Source organism: Odontesthes bonariensis, chromosome 6, assembly GCF_027942865.1.
Source record: "Odontesthes bonariensis isolate fOdoBon6 chromosome 6, fOdoBon6.hap1, whole genome shotgun sequence".
Taxonomy (NCBI): Eukaryota; Metazoa; Chordata; class Actinopteri; order Atheriniformes; family Atherinopsidae; genus Odontesthes; species Odontesthes bonariensis.
The window spans coordinates 17747918-17762649 of NC_134511.1; the positions used below are offsets into that span (position 1 = coordinate 17747918).

At 40.2% G+C, this 14732-nt stretch overlaps 1 protein-coding gene across 1 annotated transcript in view; it reads left to right on the top strand.

Moving 5' to 3' along the window:
• The first annotated feature begins 6929 nt into the window (after positions 1-6929).
• The window catches only part of efna5b (ephrin-A5b), an 88610-nt gene continuing 80807 nt past the window's right edge, over positions 6930-14732 (top strand). The window contains exon 1 of the mRNA XM_075467714.1: positions 6930-8077. Coding sequence (XP_075323829.1) covers positions 7953-8077 — 125 coding nt within the window. The 5' untranslated portion in view covers positions 6930-7952. The remainder of the gene's footprint in view (positions 8078-14732) is intronic.

Here is a 14732-nt window from a genome sequence, read left to right on the forward strand (position 1 = left end):
GGGAACATTTCCAATCTTCCAAGAAATGAAATGTGTCACGGGAAACATTTACTGAGAAGAAGAAACGAGACTTAAAAAGCTAAATTCTCTCTAAGCCATATTTGATTGATTTACAGAAATGTGAATCAATCAGATATGTGCATGTATTAAAAAAATGCATTACATAAAGGCACTCTTGCTCAATTATACTTCTAAGAACTTCTAACAGAGCTCAAACATTCTGTGTAGCAAGTATTACTTTTTTATTTAATTTTTTTCCAGGTGGGGGGTTATCACCTTTATTTACTTGCACAAATGTTAGTGAGATCATCTACACAGCTTGTATGATAACTATGTAGTAAATATACCACCGAATAGAATATTTTTCAAAGATTTTAACTACAACAAGGTGCAAGCTGGGGCCACTTTTTGATGCGGGAAGAAAGAGCAGCCTCGATAAAGAGCAACAGCGTCCATATTTGGAGGGAGGAAGGGTTGCCGTGTAAGTAATTAAGAGATTCTCATTATGAAGACTTGAGTCCGACTAAGCAAATGGAATGCTTGAAACCTGGCTGTATGGATTCTCTCATGTTGGGAACTTGTGGGAATCTAGCTGCCTCATAAGATAACAGGTGGAAAGAAATACTTGAAAGCTGATTGGACAAAAATCTTTATCTTTTAGGGCTAATTTCAGTTTTTAAATATCTACCTACTGATTAGAAGGAGTGCATTAAGCTTATGGCATTATAGTGACTGAATAGGAATAACTGCTTTGTCTCCGTATTCTATTACAGAAGTTTACTCTTTTTTTTTTTTATAGGAAACTGTTGGAGCCAGCCCACACCAGCCGTTAGTCATACAGTTTTACACTTAAAGGCATTACTTCATTGGAGGGTGTGGTTGTGGTGTTACAAATGGCTGTCATACAGAAGACCTGCAGAACCACAACTTTTTACACATAATTTTGTTTTGAACATCATTGGCTGGTTGGGTGGGTTTAAGCACTAAAAGCTACTTGTTTAGGGACATGAAAACATAATGGCTTGCTTTAAAAATGATCCTCTCACAACCAACAAGTCCTCTAATTAAAACAGTCACATATACTGTTTGTTCCCCTTGCAGGATCCAGTAAAGTACCACCCCTACGAGCAGCAGAAGGGATATACGAGTCACTAGTGTTCCTTCACCTTCTACTTCAGCTGGTAAATAAAAACTATGGTTAGGGCAAAAGAAAAAAATCATGGTTTGGACTAAAATACATTATTTTTACAACACAACCACAACGGTCACCTTCATGGATTCAGATGCAGTTGTTCTCAGGACCACAGCAGGTTGCATAATCTACTAACCTTATTATAGGGCATTTCAGCCAGCATGAATAATGATCCATAGGGGTGAATTTGGGTGGAGGACAGTTTCCTCACAACATTAAATTGAGACTCATATGTGGCGTCTCGTCAAAACAATTTTATATCCATTGCATTACTTTTCATATTGTTTATTTTACAATTTAATTAGTAATTAGTGAAATTTAAAGGTGCGGGTCTTATTTTGTCAGGACTTTCTTACTTGTCAACAATTTGTCAAAACAGCTTTGCTTACTAACTTCTGCTGGCTGTGGCTTCTATCTTATAAAATCCTATCTACTATTTGAACTTCTCTTTCATTTGCAACTATAACTACTTCTCACTCTTGTGTCACATTAATAACAAATAAAAATTTGTTAAAACGGAGACAGTCATCACCAAATGGTGAGTTTTTTTCCATTTCAGTATCTATTTTTCACATGAAGGATGCATTCTGTCTCCTATAGGTGATTCAATTCAATAAAGTTGAATTTAGTATCATTTACACGTACAGGTTCACAACAGAGGTACTTTAGAAGGAAAACAAGCAGTCATCATTGTTTTTTTGTTTTTTTTAATGAGACTGCACTTTTTCCTAAAATGTATCCTAGTGGTTTTAGTTGCCTAAATGTAGTGAGAGTCTACCCTAAAATAAGGTGGGTCAGAAAGAGCTCATATGAATCATTGTCATAGGATTCTCATGCTTTTGGATCCGTTTTGTTTTGTAGACAAAGGGGCTTGTCCATATCCCTCTACAATCAGCAAGACTTTTTGTCATTGCATGTTTCAAATAAATGCAAATTCATGTCCTTATTCATTTTTTCATCTGGACTGTATCTATCTATTTCTTTTAACCGCACAAACAAAGGCAATCCATTTTGTCTGCAGATTGCTGCTATGCCTCTCTGAATGGAGGGACCTTGGCTGTCTCTACTAAAAAACCCGATTCCTCATTGAATAGGAAGCCCTTGTCCTTACATTGCTCTGTCTACTGCACTGATTGTGTACTAATGGCAACATCATTCCCCATCTGGTGCCCATCATTTGGATTCAGGGCAGGGTCTCTCCCAGCAGATACATCCGATTAGTCCATCTCATCGATTTGTGCTGGCTCGTCATGACTTAGTCAACCCAAGGTGTCTCTTCTATGACATGCTGTCTCCTTGTGATTTAGTTTGCCAACACTCTAAGTGCATTGAGTGTGACAATAAAATCTTTAATCTAATATGCATCCTAAAGAGGTAGATGGTGGAGAATAAAGAGAGAGTCAGGAATCGAGGAGGCGAGTCAATGTTCTTCGTGAGCTCAAATGAAATGAGAGCAGTTTCTGACGAGTTTATTAATATACAGGATTCAAACCTGAAATGTTTTTAATGCTTCCCTTGCTTCTTGATTCTGACTGATACATCTGTGATTTCAGGTGTTACATGTGGCGTTAAATTCTTTGTCAAACAGTCTTCTAAGTTATCAGATTGTGAATATACACTGATACCAGGGGCTTTTTCTCGCTCTTTGAGGGAACTATCTTGTCTTCTATGGGGAAAATTGTGATTATTATCCTCTGAAATAAATCTGTGCTCCAAAGAGGTGAAATCCCATTTTCTCAACGCAACCTAATCTTCTTTTGCAGTTTGATAGTGAGAATGGGGTTACAGGACCCAACACATGCACAATATTCTCAGTAATTCTAACCAACAAGGATCCCATTGCCTGGGCTTGTGAGAAAGCATCAAATTTGTAGATGTGTGAGCAGTATATCAATGAGATTTGGAGCTACACTGTCTGAACAGATTCTTACACTGACGGGCTACATAGCTTGGCCTACTGTACGCCAATGCTGCTCTGTATCTCTGCATACAGACACAGCTTTTGGGAGGTGACATATCCTGTAAAACGCTGTTATATATTCTAAAAATGTGGAGATACTTTGGAGAACTTTCTTGATAAGGGATGATTATTCTAAAGTTGTCTTGAAAGCACATTTACTGACTATTTTACAGAAAGTTACCTCTTTATCACTGCAGTCTTACACCAGAATGGGAAACAGCTACACTGGCCCCCAGCGCAAAGCCAAAAAAAAATATATTCGTTTTTTTTAAAAAAAAGGCTCGAGAATTATAAAATTGTTATACTTTCTGGGATACAAATATGGTATTTGCATACACCTGTCCTTCAAAATCATAACTTTAAACATTCATGCTTTCTCAAAAGTTATATGCCTATGTTTTTCTTTGTAAATTCCTAGTTTTGCATTACCTGAAACTGCCACAAAAGGGACATTGCTCAACTATTAGATGATTCAAAATGCTCATAAAGAGGCAAGACGAAGTGGCTGATGCTGTTACACTGCAAGAAAAAAAATAAAATTAAACTTCAATCGGACCACATTTGGTCCAGCAAGTCAATGTTCTGCTTTGCTGTCAGCCGCGGTTGGTTAGGGTAAGACATAATAAATATGTAGTTAGGCTTTAGACATGATATGAATATGATTACCGTAGATTTATGGTCAAAAAGCATGTAGTTAGGCTCAAATTCAAACAAAAACATGGTTACAGGTTTGCATCTTGTTGCCTCAGGACTTCACTATACAAAACAAAAGGCAGTGAAAAATGTTACCATCTCACAGAATCTGGGCGGTTGTTGTCAAACTGTATGTTTGGGTCATGCAGAGAAACGTACATTTTAAACATTTTCTTGTAAGACTGAGTGAACTTTGACAATGGATCCAAATTCAGAATAGCAATGTACAGAAGACTTTTAAATTACGCTTTGCCAAGCAGTTTGAATTTCTTTATTTTTATTTACTGATTTATTTATTTCCCTAAGTTATAGATCTTCAATTGGCAGGTATTTCCAAAGAATCTTTTTCATGTCGGTAATTGCTTGTTGGCATGCCTGACCTACAGTACTGACACCAGAAAAAGCAGAGCTGCATTCTTATTCTCACTTTACTTTTTAACGAGTCTTTGTCTTGATTTGGTCTCTAATTATCACAGTGGCAAACTCAGAAACATAAAAAAAAAAGGTATGAATCATCCAGCCACACAGCCAGTCAGCCAGTCTTCCCAAGTCACCCTGCTGTGACCCTGGCTCTGTAAGTGTGCAGATTACTGTGAGCAAAGGGAGAAAATCTCCGGCTTGAAGCCAGATACTTGTCATTTTGGCCAGAGTGACTTCTATATATCAAAATGAAGCTCTTGATGAAGCCAGTTATTCTTTATCAAAAAGGCATTACACGAACCATGACTGAAATCGAATTGGACTATAAAACCTCAACGTTAAATGGCCTTTAGTGGGATAATAAGTCTGTTTGTGCATATTATGGGAGGTTTACACAATGTATGAAAGAGACTATTGAGGGAGCAGAAGGATATGGAGGAGAAAAATTGAGGAGAAATACAAAACACATCACCGGATCACTGATGACACGTGATGGTATTGTTTTCTTCCTTATGAATCAAACAAAGGAGAAATAAACCCAGCTCCTTGGAAACAGAGTTCAAGCCATCTTTGCCCCACATTGCTGGAACATGTGGATGGAGCTGAGGGACCGAACGGGCCTGCATGAGCAGTAATCAACGCACCCAACTATGATAGTGGCGGCAGATTTAGAGGGGTATGGTGATGAGGAAGAGAAAATGGAAGCAGCTGGGGGTACAGTACACTTTAAGTCAAACAGGCTTGTTATTTAGTGTGGGTTTTTTTTTTGGTTGTTACTTTTTATTTCTTGCATGTGTGTGTGTGTGTGCGAGAGAGGGAGAGAGTTAGGTCACGGGGGAGAGGAATGCAGACAAGGCTGTAAAATGGGTGTGAAAACAGCCATGTTCACTGACCTCGAGGCTGACCTCCCCATCCTCCTCGTCCAATAGCTGATAGTGTCTTCTCTTTGCATGTGCGTGTGTGTGTGCACAAAACAAAAAAAAAGAAAGGAAAGGAAGTGCTTGACACTCTCCAGCTCTCCAGTTTCTGCGACGATCACGATTGTGTGGCTGCAGCGAGAGCGCCCCTCTGCCAGGATGTCTGGTGATAGCTGTAAGTGAACGGCCTGAGTTTGCACAAGAGCAAGAGAACAGGTCAAGAGGATTATCTTATAATATTAGCTGCCCTCTTACCCTCTCCTCCCTCCTCCTGTCTTCCCAATCCATTTTGTCCTCCCTTCTGCTCTGTTGAAGGCACACAGCACCTGTTGCACTCACACAAACAGCAGGGCGTTTCAGGCATTTACATGGAACGGCATCTGATTTCCTAGATACAAAAGCCAAGGTTTCACCTCCATGTACTAATTTATCTTTATTATATGCTGTCCCATTTTGCCTGGTGCTTATATTACAGAGGCATTGGCTGAGATCTTAAAAACAAAAAGCAAACCAAAAAGATACTTCCCACCTCTTTTGAATAATTTACCTTAACCTTTTAGCAACGAGACTTATTTCTATTTACTAAAATTCATATGTCATCGTAATTTATAGAACTCTATATGAACAAATTCACTATATTTTTTAAAAAGGAAAAAAACAACAACATTTACATTACTTAATATCTCACGCTAAGATACATGAACGACGTGGATTGTTGCATCTAACATTATTATTATTTTTTTTAGATATATCGTTTATTATTATTATTGATGTCATAATTATTATTGTTGGTCTTGTTACTATCATTAATATCATAGGGGCTTATTATGCCAACTGTCCACGTCAGTTTTAATTCACCCCAAAATCCCCCACACATTTAATGGGCTATTCATATTACAGTTAATTTCGTTGGGAATTCCCCATCTGATTTTAGCCCTGCTGCTTAAAGGTTCACAAACCCCTCATGAGAACATTTGTGTGATTAAATGGACGACAGACATGGTACCTCTGGCGCGCTGGAACTGGTCTTTGTCCGTGGTTGAGTCTGCGAAACGCCACGGCGGGGCGTCTGGGCGCCGCAGCGCCGCCCTGGACCCCGTTAGGTCCGCTCCCTGCAACAGGCTGTCCTCCCACATTCACATCGAGTCTGCAAGGCGCATCATTTTTCGCACAGAGGGATGTGACCCATCGCCACCCTCCGCCTCGCCTAAACTTGTGGAACAGATTTAGTATTTCTGGAGCTGAAACTGTTCATTTTCTTGTCTTTTTGTTTCTTTAATTGGCAGTACTAAAATGTTTTTTTTTTTTTTAATTTAAAGAGACACAGTATATTGTTTGACTCGACTTTTTCCCTCTTTATTTGTACCATTGTAAAATTGTACATTTATAAAAGTATGATAGATTTAGCCTATGCCCCGGAATACTGGCTTTTTTTGCTATAAAAAAAAGCAACTATATATTGAGTTGAATTTATCTGAGTGAGAGAAACACGAGCTCGTGTTCTTTCTTGTCCGTTGCGTCCGTTTGCCTGTAATTAAATAGCGCCGGGCGCCCTTATCTGTCGGATCTGTCAGTGGAGAGTCTAAAGGCGCTCCCTGCCCAGGGTAACTCTCTCCTATCTCCCCTTCCAGCTCTACCTTGTGCTAATTGAATTAGCTCAGTTTTGGCTGGGGGGAGGGGCTTGGCTTTGTTCAAGTGACGCCCATTCAAATAATTTCAAACCAATGGGACTATCCCCCGCTCCGCCGTAACCGAACCCACTATCTCAGTCGGCGTCTGGAGCTGCCTGCCTTACCTCCACCGTCGTGCGTGTCCCGGCGTTTTCAACCAAAACACGAGAAAGACAACGACAGCAGAGCACGCACATGGAACAACGCCGTCATTTTTTCATTCCACCACGCTCCACGATGGCTTATATATGAAGAGGATACTTTGGGATGCGGCTGTTGAGAAGCGTCTACACAGAGAGAAGCGCATGAGAAAACACAACGCAGTCTGTCCTCTCCGACACCGAGAAGGACTCCTCCCCACCTCGTCCGTGACACCTCCGGTAAATCGCAAAGAAAGGATGACACTGTTTTTTACGCTGGAAGCGAAAGACCGAGTGTGACGTTGTCATTGATCCCCAGATACTGACTGACTGTATGGCTTTAAAAAGTTGCCTGCAAAACATGGACATCTGACGTGCGCCTCACAGCGTCATTGGACACATTGAGCCCCTCTCTCTTTTCTCCCCATCACATTTTGGGCCGACTAATCCCCTGCGCTTTCGGTGTGGAGTAGGAATAAGTGTTCAGCAGTTGTCACTTGCCCTGACACAGGCTGCGTCCCGAGACTGCATGCAGAGGAGGAACACGGCACCGAAGACACTGCCTGTTGTGCTGCGCGTTCTGTGGCTATGTGCTGATCTCCCGGCTTGTGCATTCGAGGGAAATATATTTTGCCAGACCACCACGAATTTCTCAGAGCTGACATCCTCCAAGAAATAAAGCTTATGATTGATCTGGACCTTAACCCCGCATCAGAGAGAAGAGACGGCGACGCATTGTATTTGTAACTTCGCATTTCCGTCTACCTGAACAAGTGTTCCCTTGAATGTTCACAAATCCCCCTTTCTCTTCGAGTTTGTTTAACATTCACTAAAGTGCGCCAGAAACACGCGGCCACATGTGACTGAGACTCATCACCTGTCCCGGTTGAAGCGCCCGTGTATAACTCGACTGATTGAAAGACACTGAAGAGGAATACGTGCCGAAGTTTTGCTGTAGTGATGCTGCAAGTGGAAATGGTCATCTTCATCTGCCTGGTGCTGTTGATGTGTGTATTTAGCCAGGAGCCCGGCTCCAAAGTGGTGGCCGACCGCTACGCCGTCTTCTGGAACCGGACCAACACCAAGTAAGTGGCCTCGCACCGGACAGGTTTACCACGGAGAGTCGGCGATGTTTCCCTCTAGTCTGCATGAACCACAGGCTTCCCAGGTTTGCAGGACCAAGTCGGTGTTTATTCTCTGCGTTGAGGGCGTAATGCAAGTAGCTGCAGGTAGTAAAGACTGACACAAATGACAGGAAAAGCAGTACAAAATGCTGCTGTGTCTTATTTTCAATACGTGACTGCTTGTGAACAGCGCGTCCCCCGTGAAGCTGTAGCATAAACCGTGCGCAATAAGGCCCGGACACAACATCCATGGTCCGGTGTTGCACAGCTTTACCTGCTGCCAGTATTGTCCGGATAAGCAGCTATTCAGGTAGACACAACGGCAGACCTATAAAACCTGCGGGATTATCTTGTTTTTAACTGATGTTTTACTTTTTGGTGGACTCAATCAACCCATCAACTACACTATCTAACCATTTCCAATCAGGTGAACCCCCCAAACACGTCAAGATCAACGCATATTGTCTAAATATGACCATTCGTTTGCTCGCTTCAAAACCCGCTTTATTGGGACAACTTCAGTTGTAGGGAAACTTACAGGCCAAGCGACTTAGACGTGTATACTTGAGGGAAAGCTGGTTTCTACGTTTCTTCCTTTTTTCTTCTTCCTGTGACTTCCTCAGAAACTGGCGAGTGAATGTAGCCAGCAAGCTTACACAATGTATCAATCAATTTTAGTTCGGCACAGCGATCATTCTAACCTTGAAGTTAAAAAAAGTACTTTAGGGAGTGCTTCGTAAATATTAGGCACCACAGCAGAAGAATTACATAAAAAAGTCTAACTTACCTTTGAATAAAATAGACACATAATATGCTGAAGCCTAAGTGGAATATTTTATTTATTAATTTGTTAATTTTTCCAACTGTGAAAAGTCCAAGTTTTGTCTTTTTTCTTTTAGAAGATAATTCTTGAAAGAGTTATTCCATAAAAGAACAACCTTTTAAGCTCAAAATGTTCCTGACGGAAAGGGGGAAGAAAGAAAAAGCTTTTAAAAAAAGAAAAAGTTAATTTTGATGAAGTTTAATTGTTTTCTAATTAACTTGATATTTTGGGCAAGTTTCTCCTTCTTTTGTAACTGTGCAGCATGGTTATATAGTGCACCAAACACTCTGAGGCATGCCACTGTGCAGTGAAAAAAACAATTAAATTAGTGTGGAAGTTTTTCAAGCTTTTGGAAAAAAAATACAACAAATTCATCGTTAAAATTAAGCTTGAATTTTAAAACTAAGTCTAATGAAATCCATGTGTCACGTGAAAGTGCCCAACTGTGACCGGTTTTAGTCTGTGAAAATGTCTTGTAAAACTTATGAAAACTTTGACTTTATGTTACAACGCTCAGCTTAAAGTGGATGTTTCCACGTTGTTTGAACTATTTGTCATATTAGTGAGGATGAACTGGGACTGTTCAAAAGTTTATTGTCTCAAAGTGCTAATATAGTGAGTTTTAAAAACATAAATGTTCAAATAGCTACCGTCAAAAGTTATAGGAATATAAAGAGGTGGTTTTTTAGTTTTCATTTGGATTAATAGATCGACAAATGTGTGTTCAACGTAACAAAATCCAACAAAAACTTGATGGGAGTTGTGGGAGGATTCTTCTGCTAAAAGGGATCGACCGCTCTAGTGAACTTCAGCAAAGTTGGAATAAAAGTTTTTCCTCGTGTCCTGCAACCCTCCAATCACAAAGCTCTCGGCTCGAGCACCTTGAGTCCATTTCAGTGTAAATTGTACATTTTTGTTGAGACAGCGTTTGCTACCGAAAGCCTGTTGGAGCTACACTGCACAGCTTTGTCCCAGGCTCATTAAGCCTGAGCGCTGCTTGTGGAGTTTACTGAGATCTTTCACTCAGCTGCCAGTGGCACTTAGTATTTGTTGAATAAAATCCTCAGAGTGAGCAAAGCCATTAATAGCACATGCTGAATTTGTTACACAACTATTTACTTTCAGTTTGAAGTTTGGGAAAACATGATTTATTGCTTGAAACAATTAGTGGTCAGGGTACAAACGGAGTGCTGACTGTAAGCTCTCTGCTGAAGTCCGGGCCAGTCCAGCGGGGTGTGTAGATCCTGGGCTTGATATACCATAGACCGTGACTGCTATGCTCTCGGCCCCTTATCCAACTTACGCTGGCTGTTTATTTATATGGACCGCTGTCCTCAATAGAGGCAAACACAGTTCCGAGTCGAATCTTGATTTCTACCGTTGACAGACATACTTTCATTTATTTTTTTATTTTTTCTTTTTAACAAAAAAAAGTTTTGACGGGACTGGCTGCTCAGTCAACTTGATACCTTCCAGATGTTGCTGACACATTTTCTCATTTTTGGCAAAGGACAAAAAAAGTTTATTTAGAAAAAAGGGAATTTGGGTAGATCTACTGTTAATCTCTGACCCACTGCAGAGAAAACACCATCACTGTGATACAACAGCCTGCACGCTCGCTGTGCTTTTTTTTGTTTTGCTTTCTCTGAGCTCCAGTAAAATCTGAGAAATGGGTAGTTTCCTGAGCCTCAGCTGTTTCTGAAGCCCGTACTTGCCCGAGGAAAGGAAACAGGTTTTCACGTAGGCTGTAGCGCTAACAGTCACTTCGTTCTACTTACTCTAAATAGAGTTTGTTTGACTCTCACCTCTGCAGGGCTGAGGGAGGAAGTTAGAAAGGTAACTTAAAAGCAGAGAGGAAAAGGAGACAGGGAGAGGTTGCAAACGCCACCTCATTGATGACTCAGTTGATAAATATTGAGTCCCTTTCCTCTTGCATTACTGTAGAGAACTGGTGTGGCACTGAAACTTGTCTCCGTCTTTCTTTGTTCAGAGGCTTCACAGTCACACCGAAAGTACGACTGCTTTGAGAATTTACACCGAGAGCACCCGTGCACACAAATATTTAAGCCGAAGACACATGTTACATATGGTATCGGTAATGCAAAGCTAATGTAATTTGCTGGGAACATAGTTATCGGGTGATTTAAAGGATCATTTTACAGTTCTTTTTTTTTTTTCTTTTTTTTTCTTTAAATTATTTATTATTTTTTAGTCTGACTCTAGGTTTGTAGTTGTTGGAGTTTGACCACATTCAAGGATTTTCTTTTCTACCTACAGTATAAACTATATGTTGTTGGTCTTTCTTCCACTGTATGAAACGTATATTAAAATTGCTCAAGTTGGATAATCCATCAAACTATATAGAGCTATAGTTTGAATCTTGTTCCGTCATGAATTCTCTTTTGCTTTTAATGTACTGTACCTAGATTGGATGTTTGGTATAAGTGGGCAATATGTGATGTTTTTTTTTTTTTTACTTGATTGAAATACACAGAAGGAAATCTTATGGAGCAAAACTGTACATGGAAACACAAACTAAATCAGTCGTGCCTAAAAACTTTGCCACATCACCACAAGAATCTATACATGAAATTGTCTGTTTTATCAATGAAAAACATTTGAATTTGACATTAAAGAAAAAAAAAAGATCAGGCTAAAGTCCATTCTACTGTTATTTATATATATTTTATATTTTATTTATTTATTTCCAGATGAGATTTTTTTCCCATAATTTAAGAGTGGTCAGAATCCTAGTCATTCTGTAGATCGGTTAGGAATGGTCGGCTAATGTAGAGTACTGCTGTTTGTACTCAGTGCTCGCAGTCATGTCTGCTGGGTGTTTGTGGTGTCGGTAATTTGGGCAGTGGCTGAGATCGGCTTTCTGGCAGTTTTGCTGGCTTTATTCCACTGTTGTGTTTGACAATCGCGGCGTGAAACCAGGAACTTGCTAACTGCTTAATTATTCCGAATAACGCCTTCTCTCTTCCCTCCCTTTGACACATAAAGTCTCTCTTCTAGTTCTCACTCTTTTGTTATTTTTGGTTAAAGTTAGGTACAACAGAGACACAAAAGAAATCTTCAGGTTTTTCTTGTCTGAAGAGACTTCCCTCAGTTTGAAATTACATTTTTGCCCTCTGCTACCACACTGGCCGTCTTTGCTTATGAACATTTATTCTAATAAGGGGGCAGACGTTGCTCTAATGATGGCTCAGCTGTAGTGCCGAAGAGACAGCAGCCCTTTCCTTCTACTCCCCCCCCGCTCTGCTCTCTCGTCATCCCCGTAGCCCTCCTTGCCATTCTCCCGCTTTACCTCTGAGCTCTCTCCCACTACCTGACTCGTTCGCTCCCCCTCCTTCCCTTCCCTCCCTCCATCTCTTCCAGCCAGGCGCAGAAAATGAATGAATACAATTAGACATTTTCGAAGTCCCCACACGGTTGATGGTGGAGAAAGACGCTCAGAGGTCAGGCACGCTCTGTGAGGAGCTGAGAGGAAGGTCACGCACAGACGGCGAGGAGTAACGAAGCATAAAGTTGGCTTGTGAATCACAAAGTAGTGACCAACTCTCCTTGAAGTGGAGGGTGTTATTAACATAAACAGTCTGATGCAGTTGTGGTCATGCAAATTTCGCAAGGTGATTTGTATTTTGCTCCATAATATGTAGCTCAGCAAAGACATTTTTCCGGAAATTTTGCTGTGTGTTGTAGTTTCACGTTTGTATTCTTCAAATACATTGTAATCGGAGATCTGTAGTCAGTAGTCGCGTCGCTGGTATATGCATGCTCCAGTTGCAGTCTTGTCTTTGTCTTTGTCTGTGCATGTTTTTGTGTTTAAATGTGTCCATATTTGCTTGCAAAGTGACAAATGAGCCACAAGGACATTAAATCACGTATTTTTCCCTTTGGCTTCTCATTTCCTCATACAGAGCAGCAGTGCTTGCATGTATGTGTGTGTAAATGCCGAACCTCTAAAACACATATGCAAGGAGGTGAAAAGTTGGTCTAGACACCCATCTGACAGATGTGAAAATGATATCTTACAATATAACGTTTACATTAGCTTTTATTTATGAAATTCTGAGAACCTGTAATTTTTAAAATCAGATTCATATTACATTTGATGTTTTTTTTTTTTTTTTTTGTCCCATTCTAGTCTCCTCTAACCTCATCATTTCCATCCAGACTGGCCCTGAAGTCTGTTTTGTTCTCGTCTGGTTTGAGTCATCACCCTTTGTCTTTGTCTGAGAGTTGATTAGTTCTTGTTAATAACCCTTCCTTCTGTCTTTTTTTTTTTTTTATCCCTTAGCCATTGGTAAGCACAAGCGCCAACTAAACAGTGAGAGGAGAGGGTCACAAAGAGAACAAGGCAGAGGTTATAGAAAACTAAACACAGACCTTAATGGAAAACCAGCAAACTCTAATGACGGTGTTGCACGATATAATTCCTTTATTAGGTTTAAATGACACTTTGTATTTTCTCACCAGACCTGTAAATGCACTTTCTGTTTAAATGAGAATTTTTTTTCTTCTATTAACTAGAAAATGAGCCCAGCAGGCAGTAGTCAATGCTTAGTCAATGTGCTTGGCGAGAGCAGCTGTTCTTCAGTGCGCAGTGGAAGAGGGGGAGGACTCTTGGCCGTGACCCTTGTGGAGGTGCTATGCGGTGGACAGAAGCAGCCCTGTCGCTAGGGGTGCCTGGTGGTCAGGCTGTAGTCTTGGATATGCTAATCCTGTTGAAGGCAGCCTACAACTGGACAGAAAAGACATTCATTGTCTGTGTTTGTGTGTGTGTGTGTATGTATACGTACAGATTGAAATAATTTCAATTTTTATTTTTGTAAATCCAACAAATTTTTTTTTGTTTTAATCTTTAAACTTTAAAAAAAAAAATGCTTAGAAACTGTTCTTTCCTCTTACATGTGAGCAATTCATCTCATTCCTGTTGACCTTCAGTTGGTCATTTATTCACTCAAATTTAAGAAAACCTATGTTTGCTCATGATTAGATAGATATTTCTCATCCTGACCAAGGTTGACGGTATTAAATTCAAATGTTAGCTTATCCATCAGAGAGCAGCAGGACTTCTTGTCTGCACTGACAAACTTGGGAAACATTGAATGGCAGCTTCATTTCAGTTGCACATGTTTCCCTCACTTGCCCTGGGAACCACATATTAATGTTCAGGTTTTTGTTTTCAGAGTAATCACTCCAAGGTCAGATGGAGTGCTGAAAACACTGCTATCAGTTAAGCGATCAGTCTTTTAGCCCCCTTTCAACCCTTGGCATTCAGTCCGTGGGGGAACATTCTCTATAGCTGTACTTGGAAACAATAAAGTATTAACCAGCTTATGCAACATCCACATGTGCAAAGCTTGATGGAAAACTTGTATTCTGGCATGAGAGCGACAAAAAAAAAAAAAAAGTCCTCTCTTCTACTAGTTTGGAAGTCTTTCTTCCATATCATTTGTTTGTTTATTCACGGGCTATTTTCCCCCCTCTTTTCTCACCTTCAATGATTGAATCGAATTATAAGAAGTGGAAAAATAAATGTTTTTCCAGCTCTTTATTTTTCTTAAATCACCGCATTACAAAGTTGTGGTTTTACTGTGACCACCTCAGTGGATTTACAGTTACGGTCAACAAAGGAAATAGAGAAAGAGGTAAGAATACAAAGAATGGCTCGTGTTTCGTATTAGGAACCCCATAAAATGCGTGGTTATTAAGAATAAATGATAACTCGGGGTACAGTGAGAGTTCAAATGTCAGTCGAGGAATCTTCTATTGTCTATCATAGCT